Source organism: Augochlora pura, chromosome 2 (assembly GCF_028453695.1).
Source record: "Augochlora pura isolate Apur16 chromosome 2, APUR_v2.2.1, whole genome shotgun sequence".
In the NCBI taxonomy this organism is placed as follows: Eukaryota; Metazoa; Arthropoda; class Insecta; order Hymenoptera; family Halictidae; genus Augochlora; species Augochlora pura.
In genome coordinates this window covers 11787191-11809695 of record NC_135773.1, presented here as the reverse complement: position 1 = coordinate 11809695, position 22505 = coordinate 11787191, and the positions used below count along the sequence as shown (strand labels likewise).

The 22505-nt window shown below is 45.7% G+C and overlaps 1 protein-coding gene across 1 annotated transcript in view; it reads right to left on the bottom strand.

The window, feature by feature from the left end:
* Positions 1 to 250: 250 nt before the first annotated feature.
* LOC144475978 (protein expanded) overlaps positions 251 to 22505 on the bottom strand; it is a 112433-nt gene continuing 90178 nt past the window's right edge. The window contains exons 5-13 of the mRNA XM_078192472.1: positions 21420 to 21499; positions 12102 to 12181; positions 8132 to 8372; positions 6205 to 6480; positions 5825 to 5990; positions 5330 to 5638; positions 4671 to 4949; positions 2715 to 4567; positions 251 to 2559 (exon numbers count right to left, since the gene is read on the bottom strand). Of these exons, the coding sequence (XP_078048598.1) occupies positions 2083 to 2559; positions 2715 to 4567; positions 4671 to 4949; positions 5330 to 5638; positions 5825 to 5990; positions 6205 to 6480; positions 8132 to 8372; positions 12102 to 12181; positions 21420 to 21499 (3761 nt within the window). The 3' untranslated portion in view covers positions 251 to 2082. The remainder of the gene's footprint in view (positions 2560 to 2714; positions 4568 to 4670; positions 4950 to 5329; positions 5639 to 5824; positions 5991 to 6204; positions 6481 to 8131; positions 8373 to 12101; positions 12182 to 21419; positions 21500 to 22505) is intronic.

Sequence of the window (22505 nt, the reverse complement as noted above, 5' to 3'; positions counted from 1 at the left end):
GTTTACTGTGCTGTGCCATTTTACTGTAAAGATTATGCATGTTCGAAAGAAATAATCAGATACTAAATACTGAAGCTTTAGTATTATCTATACATTTGGGATTGTTGCTTCAATAAATAATTACTTTGATAATCGTTTTTCTATATTATCGTTGGTGGTATCTTTTTGAGAAATTTCGTTTCATGAGACGTCAAGGCGTATAATATGTTACGCAAATCTCTGTGACGGTTTTCATTATAAAAAAGATGTTTATTATTCGTAGCTGAGGTGGCGCATGGTACATACATGAGGTTTCCGACTACAACAAGTCCTATAATTTCACGCAATACTATGTACAGACATGGTTCGTGTTGCAATTATTAATATCTAATATTAATTAACATAAGCCAACGTTACGGCTAAATTATTACCCATTACACTATGATCTATGATTAATGTTCGCGCTGTCCACGCGGATCTTTTACAAACTGTAAATTGTCTCGCGTGTTCCTGTATAGTGCAGTTTCTATTAATTGGACTCGCTCTTTTACGTATTACTATTCCCGAAGGCAATTAGCCTCGGTTGACCTGTCAAGTCGATTCACAGTTTCTACAAAACGCCTAACGTTTGAGACAGCATTTCGACAACCACGTGTGAGATTATCGTGTGACATTAGTAATCAGCAAACTACACTTACAGTTACAGTAAACGCGTGCGCTTAAAGAACGCTTCGATAAAAAGTATCATAAAGCGAGCACTGATTGAAAGATATTAAAAGAGAAGAAAATACAAAGACAAAAACGTGGATGGTAATAAATATTACGTCCGTGAACATTGAAACGTAGTATGTCTTCAGTTATGATGGTCGTGAAGCTCCATCTTTCGTTGTATAAAAATATCCGTGTTAATTAGTACCTAGAAAAATGGTGGCTCTTACAAACGATTAAGGCACTTTATAAGAGCGTTTTTTGTTGCTAGGATTCACACAGGGGTCGCATTCGAATTGTTTACATTTTTCTGCGTTTATTGTTTTACCGATCACGCTAACCGTCTACTTGAGCAAAACGAGGAAAGGAAAAGAAACCTAGAAAGGTAGTTAATGGACGCTTTAATCGCTGACGTTTTCCACTATTCTATACGCGACAAAAAAGCTTCGCTCGCGGAGGAAGAATACAATTTTCAAGAGTATCAAAGAGATCATATAGATGAAATAAGAACAATATTATAAACGCCATTATTTCTTCTTAATTAGCATTACGAATGATTCGCACGTCGCATTAATATGTCGTTGAGGCGAAACGTATATCTACCCTCATCGGACTGTTCGAGTGTCCATGACGAGTGGGAGTTATTGTAAGTAATAAAATGGCACCCTGAGTTGAAGAAGCACGGTCTTTAACGAAGAAAACATTTAAGTACTTGCAGTCGAATAGACTTCGATGCTGAAGGAAAGGTTCCCTTTATCTTTAGCTCTGTCTCTCTCGGCTATCAATTGATTCATAAGATTTCCGTCGTCAGAACGGTACCAATGCAGTCTCTAGAGTTTATAAGCCATTGAAAACTGTTATTTTGTACTTTAGAGTAATTGTTAGATCGGGTTTCCGTTTCCAAATCAGAGATTATTCTCCTCTAACGTATAATGTCTAAGGCCACAGAAGATTACGCACGAGGATTTTTCGAAAATATAGCTAAGGCACAATTTCGTTCCTCTTTAAAAGTATTCCTAACACCACTGTGTCAACAAATTTTAAGGACACTTGCTTCGAGGCATATATAGCAATACAATGCATAAAACGAGAACAGATCTGTAATACAATTAAACTTCTGTTGGGCAGAAGAGAGTAAGAGAAAGAGAAAGGAAGAGAGAGAGAGAAAGTAGAACAAAGACTCTGTCTATCAGGACGAAGTGTGGTACACCCGAAGTGTCGTTGCATTCGTTGTCCCAATTAGACTATCAGAATCTTTCCTTTTTGCTACTATCTATTGTATTTTTAAAAAAGACGAAAATAAGTACATGTCGCGAAATCTTTAAGGGGATGTTGGAATGTACTTTAGTCGAGGTATAGAACTCCAAAATCTCAGAAGGCTTTCAGGACACTGTGTTACGAATGCGACGCCCTCGTCGGTTCCTTTTTAGCCGGGGACACGCCCGTTGAATTGGTGACCTTGTAAGCGTTGCCCTTCACCTCGGCCGGGTGTTTGTGAGTACTCGTTGAAGATTTTCTTGGAGGTTTCGTGATCTGCGTGGTCGAAAGGCCGCTCACCGGATACTTGTTTCTGCTGGATGTACCGCCGTTGCTGCTTCTCGTTCCATTCTTAGTCGAGGTCGAGGATGTCGCTTCGGTTGGATGCTTCGGCATCACGAACGCTTTCGTTTGCTTCAACAGGTATCGATCGTTACACAACGCCGATATCAATGGCAAGTCCAGGTTTCGGCTCTTCTCTCGCAGCGTTCGTATGTCCAGCATCCCGTCCTCCTTTCCTTCGTCGTGCTCCTCCACGGTGCTCGTTTTCGGCGTCTTTTTCGGCGACGAAGACGACGAAGAGGCTGAAGGAAGCGGCTGGTTCTTTTCGAGATTCTACAACGAAACAAAAACTTTAATGGCACTAATTGATTAGGAATCTTAAATTAGATCTACGCTGAAGGTAGTGGTCTAAGATAGAATCTCTATAAGAGAGATAAAATTTTTATAAAAAAATGAAGATTCTAGAATATAGTTGTACTTACGCTTACCTGTATTTCGTATGGGGGCGGCGGTGGCGGTGGCGGTAATCTACGGTGCTTGAGCTGTGGCAGGGACTGCAGCTTAATGCTGGCTGGCGTATCGAAACACTTCAAAATGTTCTCGTCGCTTCTGGTCCTGGAGAACGCGTGGAGCGTGTGCGGATGTGCTGGAGCTGGTGGTTCGCGTCTAAGACTCTGACTCCCTGCCGACGAACAAGTAGCCCCACTATATAGCGAACTCGTACTAGCAGCGTAGTGACTGCTCAAGTTACTATGCGGTAAATAATTGTTAGAACTCGTGTCGCTGCTACTAAGGTTCTGGTTGGAAGCGTATTTCGACGGTGAGGAGAAGGAGGAGCCGGGTAGATACGGCGTGCTACGGTACATTACCAGCGATTTATTGTTAAACGAAGGATAGGGGGGCGGCGGATAGGCGGCCATCGCTGCGAGCAGCGAGCCTTGCTTCGCGTCGATGTATTCTTGCTTGGACACAGCGGGATCTTTCAGTGGGAACATTACGTAATCGACATCGGAATAGAGCTGCTGCTTGTACTGTTCGATCTGCGACCTGGCCACCTGACTCGTGTAAACGGTGGCCAGGCTGGGCGGTGGTGGAGGAGGTTGCCTAGGATGGACCATTGGCGGCGGAGGAGGCGGAGGGGGTGGCGGCGGTGTTAAGTAAGGCAACAAAACCGGACCACCTCGTGAAGCGTGCACGTCCAGGTAATTATTCGGCCCCACAACTAGAGCCGCGACCGGTGCGTGGACCGGAGTAGGTTTCATTTTGTCACCGGGATAAGTGGGTGGTTGAATTCTTGGTGGTGGTTTCGGGGCAATCACGGTTACGTCGTTTGCCGGTTGGCTGCAGCTGCTCTTCAACGGCGTTAAACTGACGTTCGGCTTGCTGTTCGCGAGGCTCGTTTGGATTTTTGTCGATGTCACCCGGGAGACGATCTCCTCGCCAGCGGCTGGATAGAGGGTGGAGATCGCCTCTTGCCGGGTGACCTCTGAGACCTCTGGGTATGGCGGCGGCGGCGGTGGTTCCCTGGGTATCACAGCATCGTTTCTTGGTGGTGTGGGCGGTGGTATCTGAATTCTTTCTCTGGGCGAGGTGTAGGGTGGTGGCGGGGGTGGATCTGTCCTCCTTGGTGGCAACGGCACGAATTCCCCTCGAGTCGCGTTGTATGGCGGCGGGGGCGGTGGTTCCCTCTCTATATCCGGTATCTTGGATCTGGACGAGTTCAACGTCGCATAGTCCATGCTCACTGGATACGGAGGTGGCGGAGGAAGTTGTCGGTCACTGTCTGTTCTGGGCGGCGGAGGCGGGGGAGGCATGGTAACGTAGTCGCAGTCGGAATCCATGGAATTGCTGATAGTTTTCCTGGGAGGGTAACGCCCGACGATGAGATCTGACAGTTCGTCAGCCGACAACAGGGGCCCCACGCTGGAAGGATCGCTGCCATCGCCTCTGAAGCTTCCCGCGCTCAGTATGCTGTTGCTTCGGGATCTGGAGTCGTCCAGTTGCTGATCCAGGGTGACCGCCGTCATGGTAGATACTACGTTCGCGACATCTTCATCGCCCTTACAGACGCTGTAAATAGGCTCCTGATCCTCGGTGCTGACGTCTTCCGTGTAAACGTCGCTTGTCTCGGATCTAAGGCCACTGTGGATGGTGTAAAAGCCCGAGGTCACCGAAGCCTCGTCGGTCGTCGATTGCACGGAGCTCAAAGCGCACACGTCGCTCGCCGCCGAAGATTCGTTTGCGTCTCCTGTCGGCGAATACAAGTCTCCTATTCGCTCGTCTTGCATCTCGCTGCTCCTCAGGGTGTAGACGCCGCTGGTCTCGCTCGCTATGTCCGTACCTAGAAACCACACGTCCGCGTCTTGTGACGATGTCCACGAAAAACAGACGCCCAGCCCGTATCTCTCGAGACTGGGGGATCGCGATTAGAAAGGAATTCTCACCTGCGTATTTGCCGCCTTTCTTGCACCTGTCGTAAATGGCGCCAGGAAAGCTGGCGGTTTCCGACGAAACCGCCGAATTCTGTGCCGTATGCGAGTAACCCAGCTCTAGACTGGACGTTGCTGATGTGCGACGTATTCGCGGCGGTCCACCAGCAGGTGCGTTCACGACCACGACCGTGCTGCAGCTGCTGCTACATTGTGACCCCTCGGCTGCAGTCGCCGCGCTCGACGCCAATCTCAATGTGGCCGTCGTGGGCGTGCTGTCCGCGCCATCCACTTCTAAAAATTATACGAGCGTATTTTTATAACACCCTGAATTTACCACCCCGTTCTTCGTTTTCACGATTTTATCCAAATCAAATTGCCTATATCTGTTCTCCTTATCGTCACCACTTCATGTTAAAAGTTGCAGACGGAACCACTGTATCGTGTTTTATTATTTGGAACTTTAACAGGAGTTGTAACGATTCATATATCGAGGTTTTGATCGATTTTTTCATAAAATGTGCTATTCTTTATATCGTTGCTGATGCACGAATATGGTAGATTAAAATGGTCTAGTCGGGTCAAGTTCTAAATGATGTGTAAGAATAAACTATGTGGAAAAATTGATTTTCAAAGTCGGACGGGTAAGAAGTTATGTAAATAACTGTACCTACCGTCAACAGTGGAAACCGGCGACGACGGCAAGGACCGATCTTCGATGTCCGTGTTAGTACCGTTTACAACATTGCACTGGACAGTCGAATGGGAAGTAGTTTCAGTAAGACGGGGCAGACATTCGGTCGAGGCTGGCGCCGTGTCAGGCTCGTCCTCGCTGTGAACCCGGTCACTGACAATTCCAGAAGTTGTGTTCGATGATGTGCTCGAGATAACAGAGATTCGTTGGTCGCCGCGTGCACCGCGCGCCGTTAAGCTTAGCTTGCAACGGGCAGGATACATGTAGCAGTCACGGAGCACCTTCCTTTCTGTAATCAGATCCGCAACATACACGTTTAATCAACTAAACCGAAGAAAGTCATTTGAATTCTAGACCTGGAGAAATAATTCTAATTTCTACTAATTCTCAATTTCTGCACAATCTACACAAACTCCAGCATTATTTGTCACGAACGACAGATTTATTTGCCCGATTCGATGAAACCATATCTTACCTTCCTCTTCGCGCCTCTTCGCTTCGTTCACTCTGGGTGCTATGGCCATGGAGAACTGATGAGTGTCTCGGCAGAGCCCCAGAAGGAGCTTGCTTTTGTCATCGCAGCCGCTGTAGAGGGTGAGCTTGTCCGGCTGATCAACGGCGCGTATCTCGAACTTCTTGCGCTGCGACGGAAAAATTGAACAATCAGAAACGCATTCGAACGTCGCACCTTTTGGGGAAAATCTCACAGAATAATAGGTTCGTAATTTATCTAAGTTGGTCGAGTGTATCAACGAGAGAAACGAGATCCGAGAGGAACTCGTTCGTTGGATCTAAAAATTTGAATTGTTTGAGAGACTTTCCCTAGAGAATGTGGGGCTTGGTTGCGAGACTAACGTCAAAACATAGTTTGCCGATGTTGTTCCAGGCGAAGACTCGCGGCGTCTCCTCCTCGGCGTATACTCGCACTCCGCGAGCACATATCGCGAGGAGTATGCGTCCGGGACCGGCCTCGTTCTTGCTTCTTCGAAGCCGATAGAGGTGAGCGTTGAGCGGCGCCTCCAGCAGCACCGCCTCTCGGATGTATTGCAGCTCTGCCTCCTCCCTGGAGAGTCCCCGGTTGTCCCTGTGCTGAGCCGCGAGCACGGCGAGCACATTTGACTCGAGGCACATCTAAACCATGATCATCCGTTACACTTTGTCGCAGAAAATTACCGTTCGCAGCAGTCCAATTTTAAACTGCTTGAAAGAGTAGAGTCTCGAAAAACCTTGTGACTTGACAGTTTATACGGGACCCGCGAAGTCTCAAATTAAAATTCAAATCATTCTCGAATTTAGTGCAAGCGGACACGGAATCTCGACTCGTAGCTTCAAACACGAATAATCGACAATAATCTCAACAGATTTCGATTTACGCAATAGCTGTTAATTCTACTACTGCAGATTTTTTTAACACGTTCAGGCTGCGTCAGTCGCCGGTGACTGACAGTGTGAAATATGATATAAAACTAAAAAATTTACATTGTTTTAAGTTGTTACCTAAAATTTATTTAAAGTCCTCTTAATTTTTATTCAATACTGGATTCTATTACTAATGTATTTCTTCAGAAAATTTTAATGGATTTAATGGATCGAGTAAATTTTAATTTGCAAGTAGTGCGCATCGCATTGCTGTACCACGATACCAGCGAGCATGGTCTGACGGGGATTTCCTTATATAATCGTGTGGCACTCAACGTGTTAAATTTGAAGTCTTCCGAATTGTTACATCCTAAAATATTGTGTCAGTCACTTCAAAAAGTATGGATTCGAGGCAAACGCGTCGTCCTTTCTATCGAAATAGGAGCGTTTGTTTCGGAATGGATTTTCCCCCAGATACGTTTCCGAAGGCACATTCTTTAAGGGAACACAATGAAAAAAAAAATCAATGCGCAGCTTATGCAACGCGTCAAACCGTCCCTATCGTCGGCGGAATTTTACGATCGGAGCAACAGCGCGGAAATAGGTCTACATTCCGCAAACTAAATCCTAGGAAATGCGGGGATTACGACTTATACTTCGAGTGTGTATGTCGTGTAATTGGACGATCCGTGACTGGATGAGATACCTGGTATTGGAAAAATTCTGATAGAGCGAAATACGCGGCTTGCGAAGGTTGATTCGATAACAACTGTACTCGAGTAATTAAATATTGTTAAGAAGGGAGAGGTTAGTGAAAATGTACTTCGTTTGATGAGCTACATGTTCGTTGGGCTACGTTAGACGAGAACTTTAGCGAATGTATTCGATCGTAATGTCTCTTTATGTACTATATAAGATAAAAGCATTTCGTATTTTCCTACAAGTTGAAATTAATCTATCGGAGAATAGAGTCTTTCAGTTTTCATAGCATCTCCTTTTCACTTCAGGGTTAAGAGAATAATAATTGATAGATATCAACTTTCCAATTATCTTGATTTTATAGAATGTTTTGGATAAGAATTTCGCGCGTTGACAATGATACAATTTAACACTAAATCTACTGCGATCAAAAGTCCATTTCCTTATCTTGCAGTTCTGCAAAGTTGGTAGACTCTGATGAAAAATGCTTCAGTAAATAATAATAGTTGCATCAGTAATGGAATTTATTCGAGCACCTTCCACGAAGGAGTCCCTAAATTTTGCAGAATTAGAAAATAAGGAACCATTTATTCATAAGGTCATTTTGATGGGTTCGGTCGATTAAGATAGTGTAAAACGATGCATTCTTCGAGAAACGATTGCACGGTTTTTATTGAGAACGAATAGATTTTGGAGAAGGCAGCGATGTTAATCGGAGACTCACGTGAGGCGGAAGGTAATCCGTGGGCTTGCAATATCCCACAGATCCTGCGTGTGGCCTGTGCCGTTCCTCGGAGTAGTCCCCAAGATCGGCTTGTAGGGCAAGACCCGCGAGTGTGAGCAGAGGCGTAACGATTGATGGCTCGTGCAGGGGATGGTGAGGATGGAGGCTCTCCACCCCGCCGCCATGCCTGACGACATTGTCCCGCAGCTGCAGGTAATAGTGGTGGCGCGTCGTCTCATCGCTAAAACAATTGAATCGTTATTATTTCCTCCAGCGAACACTTCACGAGAATATTTCAGACTCGTCTTTCAAAAACCGTTGCCAACAACTTTATCATTTTAACATTACTCTATTCGATTTACCGATCGGCCAAATACTCGTTTATTAAAAACAATCATCCACGAAGACGATTATAAGTGACTTATAGTAAGTTACGAGGAAACATTTAACACTCGTATGATGGGCATTTTCGTTAAAAATATGACAAAGTATGCTTAGGATAATTTATACTTTCATTTCTTAATTTATTTTTAAAATATCTTTGAGGTGCTTCTTCTACACGCGTCAGTCTTTCCATTGACCGCAATGAGACATGTGGAAATGTAAATTAATTCTCAGGAACTAGATAGTCAAATAAGTTAAGCCTCGCATTTTAAGTTAAGATTAGAACTTATCGTCTAACGTATGTCTCTCAATCGTCTCCGATAAACGCTGAGATAACAATGAGGACAAAAATGCTTAAGGTTTGGTTTCACCTCTTCAATTTAATTCGAAAGCTCTTCAAGATGAAGCTGTAGTGGTAAAGTTTTATGACCCTTCGCATGCAATTATTATCACCCTAAACCTTTCCTTCGGGTCGTACACTTCCATAAAGTTCTGCAGCCCAGTTACAGCTCTCCTTGCCGTGTAACTTTTCGGGATACTATATCATTTTGTCGATCGATGTGGCAAAGATTTCTTATGTCAGCCAGGAAGTTTCGCGCGCGTGAACGTTAAAATTCTCGGGACAACCTGCGCGCTCCGTGTAACGGCTGTAACGGATATCGCGGCGAACGGCGAAAAAAACCCAGTCGCATAATTAATAATAATAACCTTGCCATTTCTGCGAGATATGCTTCTCATGGTTACCGTAGGATCGAGAAACCGCGGATCAGGCCAGAGCCTCTTGAATGGTTCTCAAGTGTTCCCGACACGCTCGTCGATATAATGAATCGTATCGTGACTCGTGAATAATTAAATCCCGTGCTTCCACAGAGATGAATATTTTTTTCTTTACCCCCTCCCCCTCTCTCTCTCTCTCTCTCTCTCTCTCTCTCTCTCTCTATCTATCTATCTTTCTTTCTCTTTTTCTCGCCCGCTGGCTTTCCCCACCTTAACGGCAACGCGTTTCTCGTTCGAGACCTTTGTTGCGTCTACGGTCGATGTTCTTATAAAGACATTCCTTTGCACGAAACGAATCACCGGTATCTCGTGATATTCGTGTGCCGTTATATAACTCAATCGCGTTGTGTTCCGGTGCCTTTGGGTTTCGGGTGCTTAGACCTTTAATGGTACACGATATACAAAATTCGTGTCGCGAATCGTGTTCCGTGGAACACGAATAATTGAAGCGAAATGTAAAATGTTGGAGAGAAAAGACAAAAACCTTTTTACTTTCGATTTCGAGGGAAAAATGCTTGTGAAAGCTTTTAGCGACCGGTGCGAGTTATCGAATGATGAAAGCAATAGGTACTCGTGAATATTAACACGCGCGAGATAATGTCGCGGGAGATTAGGAAACGCGGGTCAATGCTAAAGCGACGAAAATCGCACACTATTTAGCGAAGGAGAAATTTTTACTTCGGAACGTGTTCCGAGTTGCCGCTCATAGAAAACAGCGTGTCCCGATGGAATTCGCGTCGAAAGGCACGCTGTCGTGCAAACTTTGCGTAATGATAAACGACGTGCCCGACGAGGCCATGGGAATTTCAAAAAGTCACGTTTGCTACAGTTCGCATAACGCACCGTGCATAGCAATAGAAACCAGCCCTATAAATCTGTGAAACAACATGCTGAGATCATGAAAGCTTTGCGGTGAGGAAGGATTCTTGCGTTTCGTGCATTACACGTGTTCTAGGAATCTATTCATTTCAGCAAAATGTATCGATCAATCGCGTCGTTCCAAGATGTTCATTCGATCAAAATTAATCTGTCGTTGTTTCAGTAGACTAGCGTACAACATTATTAGGATGAAGCTGGTTTTACTAATACCTAACTAAAAATCAATTTTGAACAGTTCGATAATGTTTAGCCATGCCTATTTGCGCATTTCATTACTTCTGAATTCGCATTGAGCGCGTGTTTGGAAACGAATATTTTGGTAACCGAATTTTTTAATGAATTCTCATCCGCAAATCGTGCTGCTGCGCCAAAATTTCCACCGCAGAGCCGGCTCCCTTGCAAAGATTTCCACGGCTGTCTTCGTCGATCGATCCGAAGGAATGCGAGTTCGCGCGAGCGTTGACAGTGTGGTTCTGACAAAGGCGCGGTAGAATTTGCGAATCAATGAAGCCGATACGCCATTGGATGCGCGACATCGCGCCGAACGGAAGCGGAGAAACGAAGCACCGGAGGGGATCCGGGCGAAGAGCGTCCTGCGGTTAGGCCAGCCGTGGGTCCTTTCACGAATTAAACCCTCGTCGACGTGGACGTGCGGCGAATGCGGCGAGGCCCGATGTAAATCACGGGTTTCGGGTGGAAATCAGAAAGCAACCACGGATCAGTATAATTACCGGGACGAATGCTTTCATTTAATGCGTACGGTCTATCTATCACGCGCCACGTAATAATTTATAATTACAAGAGTAGGTAGCACTTAGCTACCGGACAGGAGTCGAGAATTCGTTTCGTGAGGGAGACCCACCCTTTCGCTTGCCCTTCGCTTCGCCGTCACCTCTCGGCTTCTTCTCCGTCTTTGTTCCTTACCTCGCTGCCATCCGTTCTCCCCCCCTCCCCCCTTCCCCTCCGTTCCACCCTTCCACCATCAATTCCGCCAGAGTCTTGCGCATCGTACACGCAACGCTGTCAATCTCTCGCGTCGCGTTCACCGAGCCACCGCGATCACGCTTCATAGATCTATCGACGTCGAATCTTCCCGCAAATAAATGGATCTATCGCGAAGCGCGATCTTCCAGCTTCGTATAAGAGTCGAGAAATTTTCAAATCCGATCCTAAGTAACCACTCTCCGTATCTAAGCGTCATCTACGGCACCGTCGATTGAGATTAATGAATTCTATTGTCACGATCGCGAATTTTTCAAACGATCCCACGACGGATCTATCGCGAAATGCAAATCATTCGACTTTTATCCGAGTCCGTGACACTAATAATTTCCCTTCGTATTCATAGCGTACGCTGATTTATAAAACACCGGTAGACGTGATATCGTTAGATTGAGCCGTTTCTAGGCTGGAGCTTCGGTCGCAGCTCGGCCCAGAAGGTCTATCGTGCTCGGATTCCCCGGGCAAATTAGGTGAACCCTCTTAATCGCGATGCAGCGTGGCTAGGAAAAAGAGACGAAATGGTGGCCGGATTAGGCTACGCGGGTTTGGCAGTTCCGACGAACACGGTGGCACCGGGCACCATTTGAAGCGAAACACTAATTACTCCGATTAATTCTGCAATCCATTTGGCTGACCGTCCGATGGCCGGACCGTCCTCGACTAATTTAGCTTCCTGCGCGGAGCCAGCCTCTTTCGAGTGAATAATTTGTCAGAGCCGGCAGGGTCGGGGGACGACTACCGGATAGCTTTTATTCGCGCGTTCGATTCGATCGCGGGATATCCGTCCGTCTCTTTGCGATTGCATTATAAGATAACACTTGTAAGAAAGATGGTAACTCGCATGCTGTCAATGTAATTCCAGGTTGCGCGTATCTGTCGCAACGCGGTAAGCGCAAAGTGAAAAATTAGCTCCAACATGACGGCTCACCTTAACAGCAGTGGCGTGTCCACGTAGTAACGAACGCGAAAGTAGAGGACGAAGGCTGGCCTTCCGCTGCTGTCTAAACCCTGCAAGTCACAAGATAATAACAGATTAATGTAATTAATTGGTGACACGGGGAGGCTTGTCGTTCCCCATTCGACAGAGAGAAATACACCTTTCTATACGATCCGAAGCGAACATTTATTTCAACCGTTCCGCTTTGACTTTTCGAGTTCCGCTTTCGGCGAATCCGCACGTTCCCGCGACATACTACGCCCGCGTTCGAACAATTGCGTCGCAAGCTTCCGTCTGCTTTTCATAAACTTTCACGCGAGACAATTTTTGTATGTATCAGAAATCCAGCATGTCCGGTTGTAGTACTGCAAGACAATCATTTGCTTTGATGACTGAATTGTTCTTTCATAGGCTAGAACAAGTAACACGACCTGTTCGGTCTCATTATTCTCATCGAATCGATAATACTCGATGCCATGATCGTACGTGCATACAAACGCAACTAGCACTCTCTAAACTGCAAAACACTGCAGGCTGTGATCGTCTATTCGAGTCGCAATTAACCCCCTTGCCGTACCATTTTCTTCATAGTTACAATGGTAAGCACCTTCTCGATTGTAATAATTTCTTAGAAGAAAAAGAAAATTTATATCCATTCTATGTCTACGTGTATTAGAATGATTAAATATTGATTGCTAGAGGACAGAATTTTATTCCAACTTAAAAGAACGGAATAACAGTCGTACTTAACAGGATATTACTATTGACGAACCGCCATCGTGAGTCTGACTCGTTAAAGTACGGCAAGGGGTTAAACGAAGCTACGAAGTGTTCGAACATTCGTCCAAGAAGTTACAGTTGCAAAATTGCTATTCATCTGACTCTTGAACGATCTCTTGTTGTTTTAGGAATCAGTTGACCCCTCGGCTTTGTCCAAGAGGAAAACATCATCGAATTCGAGCTCTTCAACTTTCGATGGAGAAAAGGGGGTTTAAACAGACGTGCTGCGGGGCCAGATGCGTATAAATCTTGGCGATGTTTGGATCAACTCTATCCCGAAGCGATTCGCAGGCTACCGCGACGAAAGAAAAACTCGCGAACGTGGGCGAAACCACCAAACCGTGAATACGCCCATACGAGTTTCTGCCCACGCGCTCTCAAGCACGGTAGCTACACGCGTTCCACCGAGAATCGGGACTAAATCCCTGCGGATCTCTCCAGTTCGATTCGTAAAACTCAACGGAGTGAAACAGCAACGGGGACGAACAGAGGAAGAGATCGGCAAGAGATCGAACGGTCGATAGCAGTACCGGGTTTATCGAACTCGACAGAATAATTTTGAAATATCTTTAACTATTTTACTAACGGCTTTGTCCAGATAAACGCACCGATGGATTAAATGATATGTAGACTACAGAGTTCGTAACAAAAACGAGCAACTGTAATCAAAAGTAGAAAGATTCGAACAATTGAAGTATATCGATACGGCGCATTTGATAGCAGAATTTTCCAGGTGGCTTTTATTGCTTTTAACCCTTTGCACTCCAGGACATTTTAAGCCTAGATCTGAAATAGCTATTTTAACCAGCTGCATTGCCATTTTATATAACATAGTATAATTTATGAAAATGAAATTGAGTCTAGTGAATCATAAAACTGTTACACGCTTTTGACAATCTTTTAAATAGAAGGGTCTTTAACAATGTCGAAATTATTTTGGAAATGATATAACGATTTTCATTGGCGCCTCAGAGGCGCCACTCGAGTGCTAAGAGTTAATACACGCAGAATATTTTCAAATATGATTCGTAGTGTAATTCTAGGACGCTCTAGAGGTTTTAAGAATAAGTATTTAATCCTTTCCACTCGAAGTCATTTGAACTCTAAATGCAAAATCATTTTTCTGGACTGCAGTATCTCCAGTTTAAATGATTTATCGTCAGTGCATTTTACGCATATGAAATTGACTCTACTGACTCGTACAACGGCTACACTTCCAACAGCGTTTTAAATGCAAACAAATTCGGTACTGTAAGAATTATTTTGCCTTGAAGTCTTGAAATCGCCAGCCGAGTGTGAATGATTAATACGGGTCGTAATGGTTTTCACCAAAAAAAAAAAAAAAAAACAAGTATAATAAGAATGACATTTCCGGGTAAAATTTTCGTAGGCAATATCCAGAGTGTCTCATAATTTCGTCCAGCAGAGTATATACTTATTTCGATTTGTCCTCGGTGAGCACCGTTCATCGGCGACCACGGTGACCTCGAGCGAAGGCTTCGAGACCGACGATGCCGGGGCAGCACTTCAGGCATTACCGGGTGAGAGTCGAAATAAATAACGGTCAAACACGTTAAAACACTCTAACCTTCGTTTACTAATTCTTCGACGCTTCTGCTTCCTCTGTTAGATCAACGAATCTCTGGCCTTTGTCTCGTACAGGCTACAACGTCCGACGATGGTCGAACCAACCCTCGACTTACGATTGCCGGGCAACAAGTGACTTCGGTAACGTAATCGTTAGCGATAAGAAATTATTTTTGCATGCAAGTTTCTGCAACGGTTTTACTGCTTGTTTTTCGAACGACTGAATAATCTTTCGGTTCTAACGCTTTGCACTCGAAGCCGTGTTAACTGCAAATTTAAAATAATTTTTCTGGTTTCCAGTATTTCCATTTTATATAACAAAATTCATTCTACGCATATGAAATTGAGTCTCGTGACTCATACAACAGTTGCACTTTCATCAATTTTTTTTATATCTAAGCTTTGGCGATATCTATACAAATAATTTTGGAACGGTTTAAAACAATATTAACCCCTTACACTACGACTCCTTTCATGCTGCATTGATTAGCGCTTATCTGTTCTTAATATTTTTCTTAATAGAACCAAATAATTGTTGTTTCTTCCGTTATTTTTATTTACTTTCATTTTGAAACTTTGATAACAGAAGAATTGAATGTGATTTCGATTTAAAAGAAATTAATAATGTTAATATTTAATGAACCTCGTATGAATGAAATCTTTGTCACGAGTCTGACTGGTTATAACAGTGCAAGGGGTTAATGGCGCCGCCGAGTCGTCACTCGAGTGCAAAGGGCTAATAGTAGAATATCGTAAGCGCTAAAATTGAAAGTTCCGCGTTGAACCCGTGCGCGATAGTTTGAACGGAAGATAATAAGTAGAATGAAAGGCGACCACGTTTTCTCAGGATCTCCGATCGCGGAACGAGATTCCAGCTTACACAAATATCGCCGTGGAAACGAGTGGATTTGGCAACGCGGGTTTAACGAACACATGCTGGCTCGAGAAGGCAATCAGTTCGGAAACGAAAACAAACCGCGTCCGCTCATTATACCGCGATGAAATGTTGCCGCCAGGTTCGATCCGTTCCTAATTTCACTTACTCACTCCTACAGCCGCCAATCTGTCTTAACGATAGACCGGCGTTTCCATTTAAATCCAGCAATCAAAAGGACTCCGCGGGCTCCGCAAATAGAAATTAGATGTGGCCAATATACGATCTCGCAGCTAGCGAGAGAGAGAAAGGAGAAGGGAGACACGAGTGGCAGCTTCTCGAGGCTGTGTAGCGTGGTCGATACATCATCGAGCGACCAAGCACCAGGAGGGGAAAAAAAAGAAGTGAAATAGATGGAGACGACCCAGGGGACAGAGGACGGAGATGGGCCGCGCGGTGGTTAGGCCCAGGAGGAGCCGAGCAGCATGGCTAAAGGGAGACACAGCCACCAATAACGAAGGCCCGCTCCAAATTCGGTAGCCGAAAATTAAACCGAGAAGGGTTTCTCTCGGCTGGCTCTCGCGTCTAGACCTAGACCCTCCGGTCAAATCGTAGCAAATTATACCGTCGGGTCCATCCGCATATTTTACGAACCATAAATATTAATCCAGCACGGTGTATGCCTCTCCATCTTCTCACTTCTGTTCCTTGTCTGATCTTTTCGCTCCCGCCGCGGCGTGTCCTTCTCTTCTACCGACGTTCTTGGATGGCCCGCGGGTACAGTCCCTGCTAAAATCGGGAGTCCCGCCGCAAACCGTCGGTATTTGCATACACTGATGCTCAAAAGTCTCGGCACCGCTTATTGTTACTGTATTTAGCTTTGCTCCACTGGTTGCTGTTTACCCTCTACCGGTTGAGTTCTAATTGCAGCTTCTGACGACTCGCGTCCCTCGAAATACGGTGGAAGGACGACGAACAAGCGAAGGTCCAAACTTCGGAAATGAAAATCGCTAAGGCGAGGCAAAATCGTGACAAGATAACTATTATCGCCAACTGCTCTTAGGGGAATAATAAATTGAAGCAAAAACTGCGGAGATAATTCGAAGATATTTTATATTTTAAATTAGAAAGGCTCGCTCATAAAGAATGAAAGGTGTATTAATTAATTAATAATAAATAATTAGGCTCGACAGTTTTAGCGTATAAGTAACCTTTCGAGCGACGACCTCCCACGCCTAAAGAATGGAATCAAAGATTATAGTCGACCGAAAGTCGCTAAATCTAAGCTAACTTAAAAGCAAGCCCCGGCACGGCGAATGGTCGTTTTCCGTAATTGCACGACCGTTTTAAATAAAGTTTCTTGCCACACGTTCGGTTCTCGGCAAACAACGAGCGACGGGAAATCAACGGGCTACAAACTGTGAAAGCCCACGTCAGGTGTCCGGACATCGTGAACGAATCTCTGCCCGGTATGAGTCGTCCCGCGTGTGGAAGGTTGCAACATATCAACGCGAACCGTGCCGGCCGCCAAACCAACAGACAGCGTGAAATCGATGACATACGAATATGGTGGTCGGTGGCCCTGCAGGAATGTGTTGTTGATGTTGACTGCCGCTGTTACTTGGCGCCTGGCTTGTTGCCACATTGTGACGAGCCATGCATCGCGTCGGGGAGAACGGCGATCGCCCACTTATAGGTGTTGCCATGGCATGTCCTGGTCGCGCACACGCGCCGATAAATCACGTCCATTAGCAAGCGGTGCCATACTTCAATTGGCGCCTGTTATTCCGAACAATATTTCAATCGCCTACTTTTTCCACGCCCGATATGCAAACGTGTGGATAACGGAGCCGCGGGATCGATCGACATCTCGCGGCGAGGGACAACCGATTTCAAGTAATTGTTCACGATCCGCTTTTCCGGTGGTCTAATCGATCCTACCATCGAAACCGCATGCCACCCAGAGTCGGTCGCCAACGAACAAAACAGGTTGCGCAAGCCGTTTTTGACGTGTCTCGAACGACAGATAGATCTTAGAAAGGTGTTCGTTGCATTGCCGTGTCTTTGCAAGTCTTCGAATCTCGACGTAAAGCCTTCGAATGTTTTAAATGTTCGTAGACCGTCGACGCTTCTCGAGGCTCGTGGAAATTCGAGCACCCATGAGAATCCTTAAAACGACTCTTCCGATTACATGAGGACTTTGGAGAACCCGGTTCTTTAAATCCGGGCTGTTTCGTGTAGAATTTCTTGCGATTAGAAGAATTCTTCTCGACTTGTCCAGAAATCCTTGAAGGTGCTTGAATATCTCGAACATGCGGAGCTTCCTGGGCCAACCGCTTTCCTTTAATTTGGGCTAGATTCCACTCGAAACCACTTGGAAATCTCTGGAGCTGTCCGAGTAGCACTGTTATGGTTGGATTCTTGAACGCTGGCTCGTTAAATTGAAAAAGGGCTCGCGTAGAATCTCCGTGTAGTGTTTCATATCGGATCTCTTGATTTCGAATACTGAAATAATCATGAACGTCCATCAGCCTTGATCAATTTCTATCTCAATTTCCCATTCCTTGAAATACGAAAGACTTCTACTAAGTCTAAGTCCTGATCTTTTCAGTTAACAAAGCGAGTCATTGGGACAGACGACGTGCCAACCGTCGACAGACACTTTTGAATGACATCAGCCACGTCTCGCGAAAGCACGGAGAATACGACAGAGCGGTCATCGGCAGGATGGAAATCGAAAGTGTGACGTGTGGTAGCCGAGCTACGTACGCGTCGCATTCCACAGTCACGGTGGATACGCGGCGGATGAAAAAAAGCCACGTGTCTGCTCGATCGATTACATTCGTTGTTAAAGCTTGCCTACTAATGATCCGCGCGGTGGTGCGCGCTCGCGAAACCTTGCAGCCTCGACGAAAAGAGAACAAACGTTTCGGTAAAGAATAGACCTCTGCAAGCTCGTATTGTCGAAATCAAATCCAGGTCATACCCTTGAATTATTATATCAATCTGTAGCTTCGTTTGCGCACTTTTTTCGTGGCTAGAATAATTAATTGTGTTTGTTCAGATAACATACTCGAAGACATCCATTCTACGTCTAGTTTAGGTCTGAGCAACATACAACCTAAAATTTACGTCTCAACCCTTTGCACTCCTATGTCAAGTGTGACTCGACATTCGTTTTTATCTCAGGAGCTCCATCGTCGAGTCCCACTCGACACTATTTCATGTCCAAATATCAAATAAAATACTTAAAAGCGTTGGGATCTGCTGGGAACGAAATTGAAATAAAATTCGGAGTGCAAAGGGTTAAAGATGTCCTGAACGTCGTGTAACGTCTGAAATAAAGCAGTGGAAAAGGCTCTTTCCAAAGCAATGCCATTTTCAAATGTCTCCGTAAGAATTCTATAAAGCTACAAGATCTACTACGTAAGAAATTGTTACTGCTCTAAGGCGTATATAACCCTCAAGTGCTTTAGCGGAGTAGGTTTCTTACGAACGCCAGGTTTTTGCCAGGTAAATTCTTTCTAATTGTCTCTTAGCTTATAAACACAAGTAAACGATGTGAGAAGAGAAGATATGCTTATTCGAGCCTCGCGCGACTCGTTTTCATAGCTTTTTGCAGATAGATGACTGTAAAAATGAACCGCGAATCTTTAAATCCGTGGGATAATCCGAGAGAATTAGCGGAGAGAATTTAAAACAATTATTTCTAAATATAAAGCCGAAACAGCCTAAACAGCGAAGGTATTCTCGTGGGGCACGCTATAAACTCGCAAAAACTCGTTAAAATCGAAATCGAACAATTGAGGTCCTCGTTAGAGTGTCGCAGGGGTTACAAGGGGGTCCGGAGAAAGAAGAAAGAGAGACGGTCGGGCAGAGTGGGGAGCAAGAAAGCGCCGATAGGGGAGGGGCCCAGTTTTAATAGCCGAGGACCTCTCGCGCCGCAGCAGAAAATCCTCGCGGTCGATGTTCCGACGAGATAAGCACGTAGTCCGGTAGCCCGGTTTTACCGGGCCAGTATTTATTGGTTATTGGTGTGGACCGTCATTAGCGAAACCGGGGGTCCCACCGCTCCGAGCAGATACGAAGATATCGCACGGGGCGGCACGCTCTCTCTCTCTCTCTCTCTCCCTCTCTCTCTCTCCTCTGTCTCCCTCTCACTCTCCACCTGTCTCTTTCTATCTCTCTTTTTCTCTTGCTCTCCGAGAGCCCTCCGGAGGACCGCGCCATTCGCAATTTCGTGCGGACGAGACCCGGTGTCCGGCCGATCGTACGCGTTCCGCCGAGTTGACAAATTCCTGCGGCTCCCGAGCCACGCCGCTCCGGGAAAAGCATCGAACCGGGAATCGTTGAAATTCCATGGCAATGCCGAGGCCGGCGTAGCGAGACGCTATAGAAATTACGACCAAGAGATACCGGTATCTAGAATGGGCCCAATTATTTTCATCTCCCAGCCACGGTTCTACGGAAAAGACAAATTTTTATAGCGACTGCCTGATTGACTTGATCTGCTTCATCAACTTGGCTGCAAACCCAATCGTCAGCCCAGCAAGTCTGTTAGAATTTGTGGTATGCAAGCAGACTGAAGCAGCAATCGATTTTAACACTAGATTTACGAAGCACTAAAAGCAGCTGTACTGTAGAAGTTTATGATGATAACAATGAGGGATTCGTTCTGATTTTGAACGAATGTTGTAATATTTATATGTTGAATACATAACTTATACATGTATCTTTATGATCTGAATAATCGTGAAATGAACAATTAGCGACCCACCATTTTGACCGGATCCGTATACGTAGCGTTATCTTTTTCCTCTCAGTTTTCTTAACACACTGAACATTCTATGACGCCTTCTTGTTAGCTATGGACCTTAACAGACACGTCGTGGTGGGCGTCCACCGTCAAACTTACGAGTTATCTCGTATCATAGCAAACTATCTTGCGCCATAGCTAACTCTCTATTAGAGTCGAATAACTCAGCTGGTTACGAGTTTGCGATAACTATGTATACTGCGAGTTAAATGTACGTATTTCTTATTTATTTCGAAGGGATTTTTGAAGAGTTCCATGATAATCCACCTGGACCACAGTTGCACAAAGGCAGTCCAACGTTAACCACGTTAGGTACGAGTGTTCAGCCCCGCGAAAGGAAAAGGAAGAGCAACATCGGTGTCTGTGGTGACGACGACGAGTTGCCGGCGTATATTGCGAAGCTACTCGTCTTGAAGAGGACTGCTGTTGTACGCTCGTTTAGCGCTACCCTCCGGGCAAAACCACGGCCGCCATCGTGCACCCGCGGATGGAAATGCTAATTTGACCGAAGAGGGCCTTCTACGCACCCTTCTCTCTTTTCGCCGAGAGCCAGGCCTCCTTCTTTTGCTCTCGAATCGTCCTTTTTCTCGATTCCTCCCGGCGAAACGTACCGTTCGAGAGCTCTACCCGTTCGAGAACGTTCCACGTGTCATTCGGATAATGGAGGAATCGTCGGCATAGATGTTGCTGGAAATTCCGTTCGCTTGCGGAAGAAAATGTGATCGACGAATACGAACTAACATTGCTCCGCGGGATTCTCGAGCGTTATGCAACACGATGTTATGGACACGCGTAAATCGAATGGTATAATTTTACAACGGCGCTTCCACCGTTCTACTTCGTTTTCAGACGTCGGGCATAATGGACTTGCAAGGACGGATCGCATTCAGTCGATGACAAGCCTATCAGCCATCTGACTCGTCTAAACCCGCGAATTCCTCGAGTGTGCATAATGCCGGACGAAGTGAAGTGTCAATCGAGTTATAGCGTGTTTCACGGTATACACACCACTTCACTGTGAAGTCACGCTGTCGCGAAGCATTAAGCTCTTGCACGTGCGAGTTCTGCTCGCAGCGATGGCAAACGTTAGAACAATTCCATCTGTTTGCCGAGACGTTTTCAACGCTTCACATATTTGTCTTGGAATCAAACACTTCGGTTGATCGTTATCGAAACAAGTTCACTGTGCATTTCTCCCTTTAGAAGACTTTCATTATCAATGTTTGCGAGGTGTTTGCGAACGTATACTTACGTATGTGTGAGAACTTCGCCAGTTCTTCGGCGCGTACTTGCTTAACTTATTCTCCGGATCAACGAAGAGATACTCGCCGTCTGAAACAGATAATGTACGGTAGTTAGCATAACTTCTTCGATTTCGTAAGGCTACGCGTCCGGGCAATATTTTCTTCTAAATCGAACGAACTCGAAGCATTGGTTCGAACTTTCGCGGTTAAAAATCAAGAACTATCAGTCGGCCAACGTTGGCCGAATTCACGAAATAGAAGCGTATCTGGAGGAGTGAAAAAAAAAAAACGAGATGCCGAGTCTCCGGGGTTGGATCGGGACGATGCGCGTACGATCCAAGGAGAAATTCTTTCGAGTCTTCCGAGCGTCCTTCGAGGATTAATCTCCGTGAAGGATACGGTTTCGGGGAACGAGCGTTTCCGGTCGTCCCGGTCGACTGACAAATTAATTTTATCGGCCGCGACGGTGTTCCTTTATTATAATCGCGGAGCAAATACAAGCCCGCTCGGAACCGGCGCAGTCCGCGAGAGGTTTCGGGGGTCCTCCACACGGCCGGGCCAAATGGGCCCGTACAAGGGCCCGCACGTACGCGTCCACGGTGCCCCGATATGGTCGCTGCGTGGAGCTCGGGGACCCATTCTCCTCGCTCGACTTTTTGCACGGCTGATGGCCCGAAATGCCGATACCCCTAAACGAGCGAAACAATGAAAGAGCTTGTCGGCGAGGAGATGTTCGTGAATGAGAAGGCCCCCAAACCTGTCCTGCCCACATGGGGCCAGACACTCGGGGTCCGAGACCCTCATGGCGCGACAACGCGACGCGCTTTCCGAACTGGAACTTGATCTCGAAGAAGTTGGAACCGGGGACCCACCCTTTCGCACTTGGCGATCTCATAAGCTAGATGCGTGCCGCGCCAGTCAAAACTGTCTACGCGCGCTCTTCTAACATCGCAGTCGCATCTCTAAAAGTGGATCGCACGAGTCGAGCCATTTCGAGAATCTGGACAAAGTGGAACTGCGGAAATGTTAGATTGCATAAGAAGTCCGTTCGCGATCTTTTTTGCAAGAAAATATAGTACCGCGCAGTCGTCGAC